Consider the following 21,868-nt stretch of genomic DNA (forward strand, 5'->3'; position numbering starts at 1 on the left):
AAACAAACAACAACAACAACATCAAAGTTCTCTTTGACCCCATTTTCAATGCTCCCTGAGCTTTGAAAATCTTGTCTCAGTCTTCCATAATGATCGCGGCAGTCGATGGGGCAATGCTAGCTGTCTGTAGAGGCCGAATCGCTTTTTCCCTGCGTCGATTTCTTGCAGTGAAAGCATCTGCGTTCGTATCTTCTTGGCACTTTGCTGGCTAATATCATCGCCAATCTCGCACAAATGCAATAAGATAATCTGTGGCAAAAAAATAAATAAAAATACCGTCCCACACACGCGAACGCACGAACGACCGAGCCGCGTATGGCACACAACACAGGAAGGAAAAAACGCAGGCAGTTAGGCCTGCTGGCTACTAATAAACCATAGCTTCATGGTGGCGCTAGGAGCTAGTCCTAGATGTCCTGATGATGATAGCTACAGCCCACGGACCATACACACAGAATCGGCGGTTTCTGTTTCGTTTCACGCGAGAGTTCCAAACTGCGGAGCTGTTAATTTTAGCCGAATTCGTAATACTGATGTTCCAAAATTATAGAAGAAGAAATAAAATATGTTCGTTATTCTGAAATATACGCTATTTTGAAATTCGTAATTCTGAAATAGTTTAACATTGAAAACATAGCAAATCTGCTGAGGATTCTTTAAAAATTCGTTAATTTGAAAAGTTTGTTAATGTGGTGTTCATAGTAACGAGATTTCACTGTAACACTATTCTGTGGCACCTGCGCCCGGAATCGATTCCCAGCGGCGAATCCAAGGTCCCGGCTTCATCAACTAGCTGCGACATCGCGATGCAGTTTTGATACAGGAAAAGTTCCACTTTCGCGATGGAGAGTGATGCGCTGCCAGGTTTACGGCAAATGTTTGCCTAACCCAATTCGCACCATTCAGGTGTCTGGGAACGCGTTCTGTGCCCTCGGATACAATCCAGTAGGAAGTATGCAGCATAGCGATAGAGTATTTCAACCCCAAGGTGTTTTTATGGACATAAAGTGGCTGTGCAACTTTAGTGCCATTTTTCTCAGAAGTGCTTTTTGACCCAGCTATCCTGCTTGCAGAAAGCGTACCATGGCAATGGCTTGATGGATTTTCATGAGATTTGTTGGGCTGTATTCCGTGGTAAATTCTTCCTGCAGTGACATACCAATATTTTTAAGGTATGGTCTAATTTTTCATTTTTCTAACTATTTTGACACAGTGAAAATGAGTGCGTTATGCAAGCATGAATGCAATGTTCTCTGTAAAAAATCAGGCTGATAAAAAGATCTGGAAAATGTCACTGCATGAACTATTCTTATGGCTGAACTTTAAAAGCAACCGCAGGCTCCTATCTTGTTTTGTTGTCATGCCAGGCTTTCTGCAAGTTTGGTATAACAACGATGCATATAAATATTTGAGATATCAAAACTACTTGAGCTATGTTAGAAAAACTTTGTATTTATTCATTCAGTGCACTTCCCAACAACTGTGCTTAATTTCATTGCTCTACTCCAAAAACTAAAAAATGCCTCTGGCCAGCCAGTCAGGCTTCACTGCATGACAACCAGTGCACCAAAGGGTGCAAACCGGTGCATGACAGAGGTGCTGTGAAGAAAAAAAAATAGTACAAAAAAAGAGTATGCCAGACCAAATGTTGTTATCAAGCAGACTCCGCGTTCACCTCGTCGGGCAATTTCACAGCGTTAGCACAGCCAGCAGGTGCCAAGTGCCACGAAGCCAGCCCGACTCTATGCGCAAAGAGTAATCATCGGAAAGCTGTTAGGAGAAGCAACCCTCACAAGGGGCAGTTCAATATATATGGGATCAACTGTACAGTGAAATCTTGTTATTTAACCCCCGTAAGTATGAACAGTTCACAGAAGTGTGGCCCCAAACGATGCCTTGTAAATCAACGGTGCTGTACACTTATTAATTTGGACAAAAGTGGGCTTGTACCGGTTAATTCAAACAGGGAACCACATTGAGGTACAATTTGAAAAGCCAGCAACTGCTCAAACAGACCTCCCCAAACTGGAACGGGATGGAACAGTGGTACCCGAAACACCTCAGGCTTGTGTTCTATGGCAGGCGTGACGACAATCAGAAGTATATAACACAGTTTCAGTTCAGCTTCTCGAAAAGTCATGCCATACCGCCGCTGCCATCAGGCACATGCATCAGTCTTAGCTTCAGTTTTGGATGGCATCACGCCGTTTTAATGCCTACCCATATTTCTCTCTAGCATCCACTTTTTCAGCTTCAATAAGCTCCACCACTGTGTTTACAGGATGCTTCATGCACATCCACAACAGCATCCTCAAAACGTGACAGAGCCATTTGTGAAGCGTACAGTGGTGGAGAGACACCAATGCTACTGCTTCGCATTGTGAAAAGGGCCATGGAGGCACTTAAGGTTCTGAACCAATTCTTTGAATTCCTGACAGTATGTGCAATGCAAAGTGATTAAACCGCAAGATATCGTTGATGTAGTATAGTTTATCTTAAATGAACAGACAACCATCTTCAGCTGTTTATTAGATAAAATTACTGAGATACACAAAGTTATTTTTCAATTACGTAATATCCCGGTTTAACTGCAACTTCAGATGTACAAAGAGTAGCCAAAAGTGTGATTAAAATATTAGCCTACATTTCAACACATATTGTCACCAAATACACCAAATATAAGGGCAAACTATCTTGTAGATGGTTCACAACAGAAAAGTAAAAAGCCAATGAGCTAAAATTCAATGTGAGCATCAGATATGAAACCATATCTCCAAAGCAATGCAGTAGAAAATAGCTCGAAATCTGTGAGTTACACAATGTAAACACATTTTACTATATGAAAGACTGTGTTGAAAGAAAAATGTCAGTCAATAAAAACGAACTTCGCTCACCTTGAGGCACTCCATAGAGAATATTGACAGTGACACTTCCATGCACTTCATGCTGATCAGTCACCACAACGGCAAACAATGTGCCGCGTTGAGTCAAATCTTCAAGTGCTCGGCTAAGCAAAGCTTCATCTTTCAGAAACAGGAGGTCCACCTGCATGCCAAGGTTCTTGAGGCGTCGCTCCACCATTTCTGCATAATTCCTGAAAGAAAAAGAAAAGACCAGTACATACGGTCTTTCGCACTTTGCAGTTCAGTCCACCTACCATATAAGCCGTATTATAGGTAGAGTGGGAATATAGGTCGGCCCTCTTACTATAAAGAGAAAAAATTGCCGACAATTACGTTACTTCGTAAAGTGAAATTTGAGCGCAGCTCATGAGCTGTTCCAGCTTTTCGAGGTGTGCTTTGGCTCGAGCGGTGCACATATCGAGAACCGCCGCCACCCATCTGGCGCTCTGATTGCCGCCAATAAGGGGTGCCATTGGAGGAAGAGCGAAGAGAGCAATTAAGGGGGGACGCGGGTCTTAGAATAGTGAAAAATGGTCAAAAAATCGATTTTGAGAAAAATGCATTTTCAGAATGTTTGTACCTTCAAGCACCTGTCCAAAAAATATCAACGCTGAATTTGATCGGGAAATACGATAAAACTGACTTTTAAAGCCCCATAGGAGCTGCGAAATGGCCCAGAACGAGCAAAATTTGTTCAAAAAGTCCCGCGCGCGCCGCGGGCGAAGCAGCCGGCCGATCACCGCCATCTTGGGCTTGTTTTAAAGCTTGTTTCTTTGTGCGCATTTTGCGGCATGTCAAAATGTCATCACCCACGCCGAACGACTGCAATCGCAGGTTTTCTGAAAGCCGTTCTTACCCGCGAGCCCCGCGTGTCGCGCTTCCCATTGGTCACCACGACTGGCGCCATTTTCTTTTTTTCTTTAGTTCGCAACCACAGCGGCCGTTGAGCACGTTCCTTTCGTGCTCTTGCTATCGTATCGATCGTGCTCGCAGTCAGCACTGATCTTTTGGACTTACGCAAGTCAAAAGAGTATTTAAAAAAAAAAAAAAAAGAGAAGGAAAACGAGAGCATCCAGGGAACGCGCCGCTGAAGAATGACGGTGACGGGGGGCTGCCAGGTTCGCATGTTGAGTCCGATGCAGCGTGAACGGCGGCATAAAATCATCACCGAGCACTTCCAGACACCTTCAAGACAGCATTATTATGTTCTATTGAACTGTTCAGTTGATACTGATCAATTCCATCGACGACGTCGTTCGCAGCTTTTTCATCGCATCACTTCTGATAAGGATTCCTAACAGCGCACCATTGTCCGCGTTCCTCAGCCGCGACTTCCATGGACGATCTCGCTTTTTTTTTTTTTTTCCCCCCTCACAGAGTGCGTGGTAAGTCCGGCGGACAAGAAATTTCGTGTAGCAGTACGCAATGGAGTGCGAGTAGAAGTTATTGCTCCAGCAAAGGACTCTGCGTGCGGCTCTGCATCTGCTGTTTCATTATGAGACAGTGACCAGTTTATTAGGTCAATTTGAGAAATATATGTCACTGTGTTTTGGCCTTAAACCTTGTGAAAGTTTATTAAAGGGACACTAAAGAGAGAAAGGAAGTGGGTTTGCATCGATAGAATGCCAGTTCCTGATTACAAAAAGACCACTCTTACTGAAAACAGAGCTGTTATAAGGTAGTAAAGAAGAATAACAGAAATACAGGTATCGCCACCACAGCCAAACGGCCGAGGCTCGCAACTACAAACCATGTGACGCGCTAGGGATCCCCGAGGCTGACAAATGCGAATTACGTTGCATGTTTGAATGCGGTAGTACGTTTTTTCTCAAAGATGATAACACGCTTTTATCATACGTAAATGACGGCGAAAAGACAACGTAAACGTTGCAAGGCAAATACAAAAATATACTTGGAGGCGCCACAGGTGCCCACTTCAGTTTTGGTTATGTTTCGGCTCAGGCATTTCGTGCGCACTCTGATAGTTTGTTTGAACCTGCAGCGCCTGAATTACGAGCTTGGAGCAGCAGATGCGCCTTGATGGTTCCCATTTGAGCATTCGGAAGCACGAGCGAGCGAAATCCGCTACCGCCGACACACTCCTCCGTTCACACTTCTGCGCCAACATATCGCCGCCGTTGCTGCTTCGACTGCGACCTGACCGCTTGACTGCAGCTACGTACGCCACGAAAAGCATACATATGCTAAGTACCGAAGGAAAAACGCGTTATCATTCAATTGTTCACTAAATCATGGCACATCTGACCAACAACAAGACCTTCAACGTGCTATTTGCAGGCGTCGTAAACAAAAGGGACATACTTGCCGCTCATACCAAGGAGAGCGTCGATATATTGCGCTCGTCGCCCGGCAAAAAAAAGAGCCTCGGGTAAAAAGTAAAAACTAAAAATAACGAAGCACCAGAAATACAATACAAAAGGTTAAAAAAAAATAAATCGATTTGTAAAAAAAAAAAAAAAAAAAAAAAAAAAAAAGAAAGAAACCGCCGGAAGCGGTAAGACTCGAACTCGCTACTGCGTGCTCCCTAACGTTCGGCGCTAACCGCTCGGCTACGCCGCGCCACAGGAACCTTGGAAATATTTCTAGTTTTTATGTCATGACCCCATTTACAATAAAGTGTTTCTGCTGCCGGTCTAAAAATTACAACTTCTTCATCATCGGCGCATGCTGCCTGCTCTCACGTCTTGCAACTAATGTTCTGGATGCCTATGCGCATTATATATTGTGCACTGCATCCATTTTAACATGTGGAATTTCACAGCGCTGGCAAATGTAGTGGCGCTGGCACTTCGGTCATGTTCTGCTACCGTGGACGTAATTTTCGCTGAACACGGAGCTGTAGCACAAACCTTGAAGGAAAAAAGTGCGACGAAGCTTCAAAACTGACAAGCGCAGCAGCGAGGACACTATTTTGCTGGTAACTAAATCTTATTTGTATGTGAACATGTCAGGAAGCGTTGCGATGACCGAGGGCTCGGTTTGTTTATACACAGTGCAAGAAGGAGCGCAAAAGCTTGAGAAACATGTAAAGTATTGTGCATTACAAGCACTCTATGTTTTTTTTTCTTCCTTTATGGGCCCATCGCTCGGTAAATTACTCTCTTCATCATTTTATTTATTTCGGCTGAGGCCGTCATTGCGAGTACGCTGTTGCCAAGTTGGCCCTTGAGGGATGCGACGCCGCGGGCCGCGCCGGCTAGCTAGCTATCACGGAGTCTCCGCTTACGTAGTTCGAAACCCACCGCCGGACACCCACCGGTAAAAATGGGTACAAGCGTCCCCCGGCCTGGCGCTCGGCTTTTCCAGGGGTGTGCGTTTGGGAGAAGCTCCGTAAACCCCGCTGCGCGCCCCTCCTCCGCAGTGGGCCCAAACCTAGTTTCGAACCTCGCAGCCTGCAAAGGTGGTTCTGTTTGTCTTGCAAAGGTACTTCCTTTGACCTCCAACTGTGGCCTCCAACTACGTAGTTGGAGGCCACAGTTTGAATTCGACCGGCGGGAACAAGAAAAAACCTCAACTTCTTATCGCAATATCTCAGCAATTATTCTATTTTTTGCTGCCGGATATGCGGCGACAGTGTCGCCAAATGTAGTTTATTAGATTTTCATACCATCTTTGGCTGTCTTTAGTGTCCCTTTAATGTGGTGATACCATGTTATTGCACGAATTTAAGTATTTCTTTATCTTATAGGGCACTGGAACAGGCATGTGAAGGGATAAATGTAGTTTCTCAAGCTGATTCTAGGGGTAGTACATACAGTTGAATCCCGCCACAACGAATACCGCCACAACGAAATTTCCGCGACAACGAATAATTTTTTATTCCCCGCGAGTATCCTATAAGAATTAATGGCCTAAATTTCTCTGCACAACGAACCATTTTTGCAGAGCGTTTCCGCTTCAACGAAATTTTCGCGTTCAAAATCGAAACCGAAACTAGTTTTATTGAAGTCCAAGTCAAATCCAAAGCCACATTAAGCATGAAATCACGTGATTGCAGTTCCGCCATTTTGGCTTTGTGTCGTGGTCGCGTTGTTCACTCGCTGCCTTTCTCTTCGACAACGACGAGTTTTCATCCGCAGGACACGATGGCAACGCAAGTGAAAAAACGCAAAACTCTTTCCCTTGAGCAAAAAGCTCAAATAATCGCCCAAGCAGAAAGCGGAAGGAAGAAAGCGGCAATTGCTGAAGACTTCGGAATTCCTGCAAGTTCGCTGTCAACGATTCTAGGCAATAAGGACAGCGTGAGAATGGCACTTGCTTCAGGCACATCCTCGAAGCACAAAAAGGTGACGCGGCCCCTCCATGAAGAGTTGGACAAAGCAGTGCATGCGTGGTTTGTGGAAGCACGAGCCAGCAACGTCCCCCTGTCGGGAAGCATCGTCCAGCAGAAAGCCTTGAACTATGCATGCCTACTTGGCATTGATGATTTTAAAGCCAGCATTGGCTGGCTAAACCGTTTCAAGGCCCGCCATAACATCGTTGGAAAAGTGTTGTGCGGCGAGTCAATGTCAGCAGACGTGGACGGAGCAGCTGCTTGGAAGGCGAGTAACATGGCCGGAATTTTAAGCAACTTCGCGCCTGCAGACATTTACAACACCGACGAGACCGGGCTATTCTACGAGATGTTGCCGGCTAGGACGCTCGACTTCAAGGGGCAGCGCTGTCACGGCGGCAAACACAGCAAAAAACGCATCACAGTGCTGCTTTGCACAAACATGGATGGCTCGGACAAGCGTCCGCCGTTAGTCATAGGCAAAAGTGCCAAGCCGCGCTGTTTTAAGGGAACTCGTAGCCTACCTGTGCAGTACAAGGCGAACAACAAGTCATGGATGACCCGCGCTATTTTCACCGAGTGGATGATGGCATTCGACCGCGACATGAAGCGGCAGGGCCGTAAAGTTTGCTTGCTTTTGGACAATTGTTCAGCGCATCACTCCGACGAAGTCAAGCTCACTAACACGGAGCTGAGGTTTTTCCCTCCCAATTGCACGTCTGTCTTACAGCCTCTCGATCAGGGCGTGATTCTTAGCCTGAAGCGCGCTTACCGCGGGAGGTTAATTCAGCGGCTGCTTTTTAACACTGAAACCGGCCGAGACACGAAGGTGGACTTGTACGTGGCACTGCAGATTATGTCTGCTGCCTGGAGCACACTGGGGCGCTCAGTAATTGTGAACTGTTTCAGGCACGCCGGATTTGCCGAAGGTCGACCCGTACACTCTGCTGGCCTAACACCAGGCGTTACAGACGACGACGAAGAGGCGTCACCGGCTCCGGGGATCGCGGCCGCCTGGAAAACGCTGGGAGAAATAGGAACCGTGCCGCCTAATCTCGAGCTCGACGAATACATCGGCGCTGACGCTTGTGTTGTTGTTCACGAAGATGTGAGTGATGAGCAGATCATAAAAGCTGCCCGGAATGATAAGGACTCTTCCGATGAAGAAGACGACGACGTACAAGAAGCGCCGGCTGCGGCAACCGCCGTACAGGTGATGGACGCTTTTGATGTCATCAGGAATTTCGTTGCTGTCCGAGACGACGATGTTGCAATGGGTTTGCTGACCGAGTGCGAAAATCGCGTGACGGCGTTGCTCGCCGTGAAGCGTAAGCAAACCAAGCTTACAGATTTTTGGCATTAAACGCCTTTGCTGCTGCTTGGGCAATTCTTTCTGCGTTTCACGTCAAATTTTTGCGATAACGAAGTTCCGCGAGAACGAATTTTTTTTCGTGCACCGTGAATTTCGTTATAGCGGGATTCAACTGTAGCTTTATGACAAGCTTTTGCAATTTTAAGGGTATGGTACTGTCACATATTTAGTATAAACTTTCTCTTGAGGAGCAGAGCTACACACTGTCATTCACATTACTGTAGCTGTATTCTAGAAAAAGTTACAGCTGTCTGAAACTTCAAATGCGTTTTTCTCATTTCGGTGTTTTTGGGCAGTGCACTCAGCCTTACGGGGCTTTTTCCTATGTTGTTTTTAAGTGACACTGACAAATTAGGTATCATTGTAATTATACTAAAAATATCTAGGGGGTGATGCTATTCATATTGCTCTACTGCAATTGTGCTAATTGCAAATTTGCATGGTAATGAGAGCTAATAAGAGAAAAGTGTATGTAGTAAGAGTTGGTCTGTTTCCATTGCCTATAACTTGCTTTATTAATAAAAATAGCATCACCCCCTAGAGCATGTCTTTGGCATTGAGTCTATGCAACTATTTTTTGTGCTTGGCAAGGCAAAATTGCCAAAATGCCCCGTAAGAAGTACCCTTTGATTATTTTTCAGATCTACTGCAATCCTTCAACCAATGTAGCTATCACAAAACCAAATACAGATTTGAAATCTGCATGAAAAACTGATTAAGAATGAGAAGTTTCATTCAGATTGGGCAAATAATAAAGAAAATTATTTTAAGACCCAAATCCCCCCTTAAGTTATCGGGAGGTCGCGGGAGGCAGCACGTGAGCCCATAAGAACGTTGCGCGGCGAAGAGATAGCAGCGACTGACTAATGCCGCTGACGCCACTAGCGAGTCAACATGGCTCTGCGTTTCGGCTTGGAACTCACTCATGACATGTGCCGTGATCTACTGATGCCAAGCCGACGCTTCGGCAATCAGAGAACACCATCGCCTCCATGCAGGAAGGGGGGGGACCACTGCATGCTAATCGGGTGCAAGTGGAGGTCAAACCCACAAGAAGGTGCGGAAAGTACAGAATTGCATACGTCAAACCATAAATACCATAATGCTGCTTAATGAGCATAAAATTCCCAATTCTGAACTATTCAAACAAAACTGAAGTGCATATCAATTTAAAAAGAAAGCGCTATTCCCACACACTGTCTGAAATTATTATTTCCACACCATTGCTAAAGAATAATATAAAAATTTCGACCATCACCTGTTCTGTCTGTGAAGCACAATGATTTCGCAGTCATTTGGCTTGCGTAGATTAGCCTCTGGCCTGAACTGCGGTGGCACAGTCACAGCTTCCATTCTGCACAAAGAAAAGGTTCCTATTCAAGAAACTGCTCCCCTCTACTGAATGATCTGAAGATCAAATACAAAAAGTGTCAGCAACCTATACGCAGGACCCCTTATATTCCAGCGTAAACATGGTTTCATTTAATATCTGCACTAATTTCTGCACTTAGAGCACATGTTTCAAAGGTCCACTCGATTCAGCTGCACTCTGCATTAGTTCCATAAAAATCTGTGGCAGTGCCGTAAGCACGCAGCGCCAGTTCCAGGTGCAGCATCGGCACCAGCTGCTTCCAAACGAATGGTAGAGTGCAGGTCAGGCCGTCTGCTAGCCTTGGCGTCGCCAGCAAGCTGTAGTCGGCTGTGTGCAACTCGCGACAGCCGACGCCAACGTCCCAATTAACTTGATGAATTTTCAAACGGCACATGACAACGAAGTTTTGCCATTACCCAGCCGCGATGCTTTAGGCCTATGCGTTGTAACAAATGGTGAAAAGACCCGATGTTAATTATTGCACTTGTCAACGAGAGCACGATCGAGTTCGCCAAGAAAACGGCTGCGCGTACTCACAAGTAGACACACGCATGCGGTGTGATGCATGCTGATTATATACTTCAATCATGACCATATGTGCATTTCGATCACCGGCTGCCGCAAAAGGTGCATATGTAATTGCACAACACGTACTTAATGTGATGTGTTATTTGGAAATCTTCATATTTGGGATAGCTAGTGTCGTTAATCTAAGCGGCATATACACAGGCGATAGGATTCATTCATTCATGAATATGCGATGCATATATGTACAAAAGCCAATCGCATTCATGTGGTTGGCTAGCTGTAAATATAGCCACTCACATCAACCGGCACCAACATGCCGAATAAGATCAATTTTCAAATAGCACATCGCAATGAAGCATTGACACGAACCAGCCTGGATGTATTGTGCACTATGCAGCAGCTGGCACGAAGTGCAAAACAACTTTGATCACGATTGAAGTCAGCATGAACTATATAGCACATGCACGTGCTTACTTGTTAGACATAGTTTGAAGTGCACGTCGTCGTTTATTTGGCAAACATGGGCACCGTTCTCGTGGACGAGTGGCATAACTAGGGTCGCTTCACTGTTTATCACAACACGCAAGCCATCATCGCGCAAGCTGTCGTCTGCTTTCATGCGGCAGTTGCAGCTGCACCATTTTGGCACTGACCGCTGAGGAGGTGCACAGTTTTGCTGAACTTTTTGTGAACTTGACCTGCACGTCTCCACTTTTTAAAACGAACTGCGTGGTGCAGAAGGCCCCATGCTGCATCGCTGAAACTAATGGTGAAGTGCAGCACCATGTGAACCAGCTCACATAGTGCAGGTGAATTGAACGGACCTTATAGAAAACCCATTTTCTACCCATAAGTTCGGCTTCAAGAGCAAGTAAATTCGATCCCGAATATATTGAGTTCCATATCGATAATTGGATACATAAAACATGCTATCAGATGAGCCTCTGTGTAACGCAAGAGTGTAAATATATTGCACCCAGCAACTATGCCAGTGACGAGCTTTCTGCAACGACATGCTGCCTGTTGGCATACCGGCATCATGCTGCTCACTGCAGATGCTGTGACCTGCGAGGCGTGCGTGCGCTCACTCGTGCACCGAGTGCCGCCTTCTGCCAGGTATGTATTAAGAGAAGAGCACTTTGGGTACACCTTCACATGCCACTGTGTGCACATTACCATGTGCACTAAATAATAAGGCAGGGACAGACCAGAGCATCAAACTTCGCGGCCCAAGTGTCATTGGAGTTGAGGCTCACATCAAAGCTGCAGCAGACAGAGGTTTGGCAAAAGCCATCGCCGATCATACGGGATATAATTCTGGTTCTGGTACTAGTAGGCGTGCCCTCAATTTCCCAAGGAAGATTTCACAGCGTCAAAAAGCTGCTCTGCTTCTAAAGACTGAAGTTTCAGCAATGGCGCAAAGACTACCACATCCGCCATGCCCCAGTACCGCCACACCATCTAGTATAAATGCTGGAACAACTGAATAGAAACAGCAGAAGCTTGCTGACATGTTCCCGGTTCATACGCTAAAAATCATGGGCAATAAAAATCTTCTACATAGTTGCACTACTTCCTTCCAAGTTAACATGTTCCCAGGTAAGACAATTACCCTGCAAATACATTCAAAATTTTGACAAATTCAGTTGTCTAATAAGTGGAACGATCAACCGCACATCCTGGCAGCCAGCAACGAGCTGAAGAGCTCATACACTGCGGTGGCTTCTCTACAGTGACCAGATGAAAAGGGGCAAAGCATCAACGAACACCAACAAGCCAACATCACAGAGCCCCTTGGTCGAATATATAGGGGAATCCCTCAAGGCGGAGTCAACTACGAAGTTTCTGAGAAAGCTATAGAGCTTTTCTTTGTAGGTGTATGGCTCTGCTCTTGGGTAGATGTCAAAGAGTAATTACTCCTCTATCACAGAGTCCCTTGGGACAAGGAAGGCCAGAATCACAACAGCAGCTCAAATTAATAAAGGTCTCATCAGTAAAATTTTAATGTGCGTTGTGTACAGAGAAAACATTTCATTTATCTATGGTGTAAAGCACCAAGTACAACCCCTTACCGGCCTCTGGGAGGGTGTGGCTCATCTCTCCCGTACCCCATGGGTGGTTCCTCACGTCCAAGGTGGCCATAGTCATCCCTGCCACCCCAGTAGCCATCTCGACCATAACGTCCATTTCCTTCAGGCCGTGGGTAAGGTCGTGACGGATCATCTCGCCCATACCCACGCTCATCTCTTCCACCATACCTGTAAATGGCAAAAAAGGCGAGAAGCAAACAAAAGCTCCTTAACATACAAGTCCCCATGCAATGAATGCAGGGCTACAGAATCATATGCTTCATTATGACACATAGTATAAATGGAAATGTAATAACTAGGACTGTGAATCACAGAAAGGTCCCTTTTTTTCACAACCTCCCCACTCATTCACATGACGCAACGCGTCTGTTTGACGAGAGATTCACTGTCTTTGTTTTAATCAGAATGTTGCATGCATAGATTTCAAGACACTTTCGCTGCCCAACATAACCTATACTCTGGGACAGGTTTGTTGAATTTTTTTTCATCTTTTATTGTTTTTTCTTACCGTTGTCCATTCTCCCAGCACCCCCCAATGTCTTTACAAACGCGTTCCAAGGCAGTTGGCATGGCGTACCTGTTTCTGTGCTCAACTGAGGGGCAGAAGGATGGTGGTTCTATTCCCGGCAGCGACACAATTTTTTGCTCAAGTGTCACTCTGTGTGCACACATTTTTGTCGGACACTCCTTGTCTATACCACTCACTAGCCTAGAGAGACTTTCGCACATTATAAATTTATACCCTCACTAGACACTAACTTAATTCCATGCTTGTTATCCCTAAAGCAGTCTTTGCTACAAAAATTTAAAAAAAAAAAAATTTGTATTTGTTCTCATCTAGTTTAACGATTTCTCATTGAACTCATTTTTCTCACAGTTCTCATTTTTAATGACTGCAGAGTTCCGAAAGGGATTTGTTTTTAATCAGCATTCAAATTCTTTTCAAGCTCATGTGAGAGGACTGTCTGTCACAGCACTCCATTTTTAAGAAATTCATTAGAATTTTTTCCTTAAAACTTCTACTGATAAAGAGAGCATAAGGAAACAATTCTGGCCTTGTAACTCACCCCATTAAAAAACATCTAACAGAAAAACAATTGTGGCTCTTGGCATCAAGCCCATGATTATGATATTATGCAACAAGCTACATCTGACCACCAGTCGTAATGACCATGGTCAATTTTTTTATATGACACAGGGGTTGCCAATGCCCTGCATTAAAACATGAGAGCATGAAGCAGAAAGTTTTGGAAACATAAGCTATGTAAACTGACCGGCACCTTACGTGACCAAAGTATTGGATACCCTCACGAAGGACCAAATGATGTTATCTCAACGAAAAAATCGCCCTTTTTATACTCTTATATTATGAGAGAAAAAAAGAAGGGGAGCAATAGAGCGATTTTTCCCCTAGCAAAATCCACCATGGCAATGATGTGTGAAATCTCATTGCTCAGTGGCTAATCTATAAGTCCAACCAGCAATGGGAAAAAACACTTTGGTTTTGCTCCCTCTGAAGCAACAACTTCAAAACCCAACACCTCCCGTTCGATAAAGAGCAGGATGACAATTTAGCATCAGGAATAACCAATGACATGCACTTTAACAAAATCCCTGCACCAAAATTTCTTAAAAGTGCACAATAAAGTTTTGCAGAACATAAAATTTTCTACATTAAAAATTCTTAACATGAAACTAAATGCACTACTTGGAATAAACACATAAAAAATCGTAGTGCTTGAAGAGACTATATTAATTATGTCCAAGGCATTTAACCCTCTCTTAACCCTTCCAGGTGCTGCTTGCCATTTCTCATGAGAAATTCTTTTTTGCGTCCAGAAAGCTTATGATGTCCTCAAAATAGTATATTAGCCTGGATTGCAACAAAAAACACAAATGCTAACTACATTATGGGCAGAGATGGGCAAATGCCCTCAATTATGCCTCTCCTCCCTCACCCTCACTTCAACGAACCTCCCTCACCCTGATGCTCACAACCAGCAGCTTAACCTTTTGAGTCATTAATGCGATAACATTCAAGAAATTCCGGCGTTATCGTTGCTGTCGTTAAAAATCATGAACATGCCTTTTACAGATGACAGTTGGCAGGTGACATACAGAGGCACTGAAATAAAATTAGCGAGTTGTGAGACATCACAAGGCTACATGACGTGGCCGAGTTGTCCAAAGCCATGTAAGCACGTTAACATGTTAAAGTGCGTGCATGTGTGTGTGCATCTTTCACATAATGTAGTAGCTTGCAACTGTATGCTAATAAGTATCTGAGAGATAATAGAGGTAAAAATTATGTGACAAATTATTAAGCAGGCCCCAAAGCGTGCATATATGACAGGGGATCAACAAAGGGAGCTGTGGACAGGTGCGGTTAGCGCTCTCGAATCACACCCTTAAAGCTAGAGCATAAGTGTCCGCCAAACATTTTTCCTTATGCTGACGTTAATGAGTCAAACTAGGTGCTGTTGTTCATTGCGACTGCTTCCGACTGCATCAAGCCACATGGATTTTTTAAATATAGCACTCCGAAGTTCTCGAAGTTAACAACGAATGAGAGAAATAACAGACGGGGTGCATTCACGCTGTAACCGATCAGTTTTGCTATTTCTCCCGGCAGATGATAGACAGCCTGTGCTGATAAGTTCAGGGCCATGAAAAGTGAATGACACCCTAAGTAACCAAGGTAAGGCGATTGCCAGGTGAATTTCAGCAACTTTTCCTGGGTACAGGTACAGTAGACGGTGCCATAATTAACCGGGTGGACCTGCACATTAATGAACGCTCCGCAGGTGTGAAAGAGGTGGAGCAACAAACAACTCCACAGTTCACGTGGAAGGAGATTCTGATTGCTAAAGAGCTGCAGGCTAAAGGCATGGGTTGCACAAGGCATATTAGACAGCAAAGGTCAGGACTCTGATCCAAGTTGCCACGAAACACTGTCACGCTCACTAAAACTGTAATAACATGAGAGCCAAAATGCAAAGAACTGAATCATACTTGAGCGAGGAACTAGAGTTACATAAAAAAGGCAAAATACAAGGTATGGCAAAATTAGCATGTTGATAATATTGGTATATAGTGGCCAAGACAAATTATGGAGATGCTTAAATCACTGCAAGGATGAAACACCATAGCATGAAAACAACACTGCTACTGAGTTTCTGTCCTTGCAGCTTGATGTGCTATAGTCTCTTTTTTGTACACTGTGGATAGAGCCCAGCAATTTCAGGTGTCCTTTCCAGAGGCGGTGTTGATAATGGCTCCATTCCAACCTGATAAGTCATGCAACCAGCACATCTGCAAGCTCGCCCATATCCCTTGGTTTCATGAAATCACATACTCTGGCAGCCAATGAACTATCACTTATGTCACAGGACTTTGTGACGTCATTGCCTCTGATCATCAATCAAGGAAGTGTCTGACACCTTGCGGCCAATCAGAGCATTTCCTGACAACATTGAGTTTTTATGGCCATGTTAACTGTTAACTTTGTAGCTAACCCATTAAAAAGTGTTTGCATGAGCAAACACTTGGAGACTGTAAGCCATCACGATGGCTTCTTCACACATCACTGGTGTAAGGAGCCAAAGCATCCAGAAGAGACAAGGAAGCGATTTTGGCTTGTCATTGCTTTCAACGAACCAGATTTGTTACTCTCTCAGGGCAATACTTGGAGACTGTAAGCCATCGCGATGGCTTCTTCACATATCACTGGTGTAAGGAGCCAAAGCATCAGGAAGAGACAAGGAAGCGATTTCGACTTTGTCATTGTCTTCCACGAACCAGATTTGTTACTCTCTCAGGGCAACGCAAATACGCACAGAACTCTGCGAGAGCTAAAAAGGAGCTGTGCATACTTGATGCCTATAAATGCTAACATACATTTTTATGCAGTGAAAGTCTCAATTCTAATGGCTTTGTACCTCATTCAAGTTAGCTTTTTTCAAAATCAGTTAGAATGATACATTTTCCCAGATAATAAGTTTTCCCTGCAATTCTTGGAGAATGTACTAATGAGGTTTTATTGTACCAATAATCTGCGCTGATCATATCCAGGCTTTTGCCAGGTACGAACAGAAAAAGCACAGTAAAACACACAATCACATATACTGCTGCACTTCTGGTTATCATGAGTGATAGGAATGCCACCAACAAACTGTTCAAAATCTAGTTTTTCAATTCCTATGGAGCTTATACAAGAGTGGAATGACATAGTGCTAGCCCAGAGCAGTGTGACATGCAAAGTGAGAGGCCAAAATTTTGTGATAAGGTTTTCGTCACACTTCCTACAGCGCATGCCTAAATCCGTGTTCCCATAGCAATAAAGCAGCACTAAATATGGGGATGAAAAAGATGAACTGTTGCCAAAATATACAGAGAGGCGCCGAGCTTTGTCAAGCCACAGTTAAGCGGATTTTACTCTTCACCCCCTTTTGCCCTCGAGACAAAATAAAGTTCGATTTGACTAACTACTCCGAATTGGCGCTCTGTATCAGTCATATCTCGTGATATGCTTCATTCCAGACAGGAGCCGCATATGCAACACCGAAAGCCGGATTTCACATATTGTGCAGAAACGAGCCGCAAAAAAATGAAACTCACCTGCAACCTGCGTCGTACACACTTTTCATCTGGACTGCGCATTTTCCGAAAATATCCAAGGGTGCTGCGGCACTGAAAACTTATTCATGCAGACTGTACACGCTCTTGAACACGCAGAATTCGCAACCACACACAAACTGTTTTCAAAATATGCGTCAACATTTTCAGCCATCCGAAAGCCACACAGCAGCACACACTGAACAGTTTGCCCAGCCATGCCTGACCTGCACTATTTTTTTTTTTTCTCGAAGACTGTGCTGATGCAAAACCCTTCGTCTGGTCCGAACGGAAAAGAAAACAAATGGCGTTGGACACGGACCCTGCTGGTGAATTCCGACAGAGCTCAGTGCAAAGCTGCCGCATGCGCCCATGTCTGGCATCTGGCGCCTCATGAGAGATCATATATGACCAGCACTGCAAGGAGCGTCCTTCGCCCAAGCAACAGGCAACGAGTGCAAAGAGGGAGTTGTGTGCATTACATCCTCCGATATGCTGGATGACTGAGCAGGATGCAAGGGAACTTTTGAGCTAGGCCTCCCGTGAAAAGAGAAACCTTAAGGTCAGCTGGCCAGAAGGTCTGCACATCCTGATTTACAGATGGCAGCAAAGTAGTGGCGGCTACTTCTATGTGTGGCGGAGGTGCCCTTCTGCCAGGCTCACTTATGTGGCTTAGGCAAGTGTCGAAGTCCGCTGTGATGCTGTAGTCTTACGCCACAATGGAGTATGTAAGAATATGTAGCAATGAAAAGCACTTCCTCACTTCTCTGGATGTTGTGTTCTCCGTTACTTTCAAGGTTCCAATAGGTTTTCCTTTTGCAAAGCTGTGATTGGGAATAATCTGGACGATCACTTCCAAAGTTTACGTAAAAGTGCAGTTGATCTTCACGGGTGTCAGTGGGATGTTCATAAAAAGCACATTTGGCAGAGGTAAGTTAGCCAGGCAGTTGTGAGCTGTGCCCATACTTCTGGCAATTGCAGCAGCAATAAGGGTTAGATATATACTGTCTTACGTTTCATGAACCCACTTCCATAGAATCAGGAAGAATGCTTAATGCAAAGGTGAGTATAGTGCTTAGTTGCTACAGTTAAACCTGGTTATAACGAAATTGTAAAATGTTCGCGATTTTTCGTTACATCCAGATTTTCGTTACATGCAGTTTTCGAGTGAGAACCCCAAAAAACATTGCAGGACGAAAACCAGATTAAGAATTGATGTACGGGAAACCACCTTTTTTTTTTACAGAAAATCAGAATTATTCAAAGTCACAGAAGCGGTGAAATGTTTTGCGATCGCGCTGCGGAGTGACTGCGACGGCAGCCTTCACCTCCTCTGCGGCTCATGCGAAGCATCTCCGATGAAGTGGAAAAGTGGGGCTGAGGAGGAATCAGTCTGGGGGAGAGCGCGCGCTCGCCCTCCACTGTTGCCCGAGGAAAAAGACTCTGCCTGACGTCGCCAGCTTGCTCCGCTGTTCTGCTACCGACACGCAGAAGCCTGCGAGCAAATGCGTGGCAACGATAAACGCGCGCTACTCGTCATGTCTTTTTTCTGTTATTTTTTGCCGCTATGTTATGAAAAACTTCGTAACATAGAGGAATTCGCTACATGGAGGTTCGTTACATAAAGATTTAACTGTGTTTTTTGCTTTTCCACCTTAGAGCCCTTGCAGTAGTTCGTTGTCAGTCAAGTCTTGCAGGCCATCATCGGAGATCACTCCATGAACGAGGTTTGGAGTGCGGTGTGGACTAACAGTTAACGGCACTTTCCCGAATAAAGTGGATCCCCATTTGGCAACTCTTCATTTTGTAACCTTGTCTAATGGCATCATTAGGGGTCCTGAAAGCTAATATAGGTGACACAAGTTGTGTAGTTTTTTTTTTTTTTCGGGTGTTCATTATGAATAACATGGTAGCGTGAAAAAATTTATCCTGTTGTTGCCAAAAAAGTTTGCAGCTGTCTCGGTGTTCCCCCTTTTGGTAGGAGGACCACTGTGATTGTGAGGAAGGAGTTTGCAAGCGATAAAAAATATTATGGCACTCTGTCAAGTGCCACCCACCCACCAACTAACATGTTCACTACATAAGCACTCCTACATAAGGGACAACCACTTACCGTATTTACTCGAATGTAACATGAGTTTTTTTTTTTCAAGATTTTTGGCTCTCTCTAAGTCTACCATCGCATTATAATCGAATACTGTGATTGGATGGCCTAAAGCAGTGCCAGGGCGCAACCATATTGGATATGTCACCGCTCGGTTTCGGTTTCCACGATTTTACAATGTTATGTTGGCAACATGGGTATCAGGGAAGCCAAATCAAGCAAGTCGCAATCCATATTATGAATTGAATGTAAGAGCAACCACCTTAAAAGTGTTTATAGTAAATCAGAACTATTAGACGTTATGAAGCACTAAAAAGGTTTCCAAATCACTCTGTGGGCGTGATGCCACTGTGGCAGCAGCCTCTACCTCCACTGCAGCTTGCATAATGACTCTACGAGGAAATGAGGAAGAGAAGTGCGGAAGGATCAGTCTAGGGAAGAGCACAAAAGGTCACGCATGCTCCTGATCACATGCCACTACTGCCTCGAGAAACTGACTCTTTTGTGTCGCCACAGCTCTCTGCTCTTTCCGGTACCGAAGCGAGCTCACGAGCAACCGTGTGACGGTGATGGGCGCATACAGCGAAGTTGCAGATAAGGTACCACCTGCCAGCGGAATGCCTCTAAAAGGTACCTGCAGTAAGCCAGTAAAAAGAAACTGAAAGTAAAAGAAGCGGAGATGGCCAAGAGGGTGCTCAAGGCCAAGGCGAAGCCATCACTGGCATTGTACACCATGCAAAAGACTGGGGTCGGCACAGATCCATGGTATGACAACTCCTTGGCAAACGCGCTATTGGCGGAAGGCCGGTGTGGAGCTCTGAGGACATGGCAGTGAAGCGCGAAGTTCACGAGCAAGTACCTACCGGGCTGCGCCCTCTGCGGAGCGGAGGAAGACACTTTAGAGCATTCTGTGATGTGGTGAAATTACTTCCTGCCCCTCGCACAGCGTCACTACCTTTTGCACTTAGCCCTTTCACGAACCATCAGTGCAGCTGCGGCCAGAGGCGAGACAGAGTCATCCTGAATGTGAATGAAGTGGAATCCATGGAGGCATTCGTGGAGTGCAAGAAAAGGCAGCTGAAGTTCTAGTGCACGCGAGGAGCAGAGAGTCCGACAACAGGGAGTCATTGGGGAAGTGCGGGAGGTCTGGCTGGACAGAAGTAAATAAGGAGCGTGAAGTGTGTTTAATAGCTTGAAAGCTGCACCAGAAAAAGAAAAAAAAAATGCTTCAGGACCTGTTTCCACTTGTCTTTCTTTAGTTTGGCACCTTTTGTTTTCTTCCATTCCTTAATTTGTTCAAATCCTTTTGTGTGATTGTCTGTTCAATAGGGTACGGCTTCATCGCCATACTGCTCGCCCCGTTTTTTTTTTTTTTTTCATTACTTTTCAATGCTTTTAAGCATGAACTACTGCAGTGCCATGTTCCAACAGCAAAAGCAGCAGAGACTGCTGCATTCGACACGTAGATGCACCGTTGGCGCTGAAACATGGTCTGTTGTATTAAAAGTGACGCTGGTACCAATCGTAGATGTTCCTCTCATGACAGTTAATGTTTCATCAGCATGAAACTTGCAGGTCTCCGCCAAATTTCCAGTACTTATTACTACCTAAGAGACAGTGCCGTGAGATTGTTATATTGAGGCCAACTATCACAAAAAGTTTGTTACATGGAGTTCTCAAATACATGCACTGTAAAGTAAAACCTCGATGGTACAGTAGAACCTTGGTGACACAAATCTCACGGCGTCGCGAAAACTTTGGATCATCCGAACATTTCTTTCATCATAATGAAAGAAAAGCATACAGAAGCATGAGCACGGCAGTTGCGCAGATCTGTTTATGTCCAAGAAGTTTTATTAAGGTCGTTCGGTCACAGCTCGCCATTGGCAGGGCACACAGCGCGACAGGCGATCGCAGAAAACGATCGCAATGCTGGCGACGTGCTTCTCGCAGCGTGTGCAGCACAACAGGATATGGCGACATGCAGGCTGCGTGGCACTGCAAACTGCACACGGATCACAATCGTGGAGCCAGCGATGTGCGGGTCAGTGTGCGTCTGCCGCGTATGCTGCCACCAACTGCTGCGGTTGCGACATCTGCTGTTTGCGGGCCACGTGCTGCTGAAAGCCTTTCACAGCGTGAGCCTGACAGACAATTGCAACCTCGGCAAGATGCGGACCACACATCGCAGAAAACTGCTGGTGATGCGTACACACAGTGCAGCTGGCGACCGCGGAGTAAAAGATGTGTGGCCAGTGTGTAGTGTTGAAGGTTGGAGTCATAGTTCGCGCGTTCGTATCATCCGCAGTGGCGCAGTAGAGCGTTCGAACATCTGAACTTTTGCACATTGCACACAACACACTCTGGCTGGGGAATTTCGCAAATTCGCATCATCCCAAAATTCGTATCAGCCGGATTCATATCACCGAGATTCTACTGTATGAATCACACAGGATCGCGAAAATATTCATATCATCCGAAAAATTGTATCACAAAAATTAACACCGAGCTTGCTTAACTGGATGAGCCGAGGTAGCCACCAGCCACCGCCGGCACTTCGGTTCTGAAGGGCAGTGGCACCTGGCACTCTG

At 45.1% G+C, this 21,868-nt stretch overlaps 1 protein-coding gene across 3 annotated transcripts in view; it reads right to left on the reverse strand.

Annotated features, from left to right (window-relative positions):
• The window catches only part of Neos (nuclear receptor coactivator protein neosin), a 105,038-nt gene that overhangs the window by 25,031 nt on the left and 58,139 nt on the right, over positions 1-21,868 (reverse strand). For all 3 annotated transcript variants that reach the window (XM_084589758.1, XM_084589760.1, XM_084589759.1), the window contains 3 exons: positions 12,542-12,727; positions 9,828-9,923; positions 2,895-3,094 (listed from right to left, as the gene is read on the reverse strand). In XM_084589758.1, the coding sequence (XP_084445884.1) occupies positions 2,895-3,094; positions 9,828-9,923; positions 12,542-12,727 (482 nt within the window). The remainder of the gene's footprint in view (positions 1-2,894; positions 3,095-9,827; positions 9,924-12,541; positions 12,728-21,868) is intronic.

Source organism: Amblyomma maculatum, chromosome 1 (assembly GCF_055883805.1).
Source record: "Amblyomma maculatum isolate TAMU_Amacu chromosome 1, ASM5588380v1, whole genome shotgun sequence".
Lineage (NCBI taxonomy): Eukaryota > Metazoa > Arthropoda > Arachnida > Ixodida > Ixodidae > Amblyomma > Amblyomma maculatum.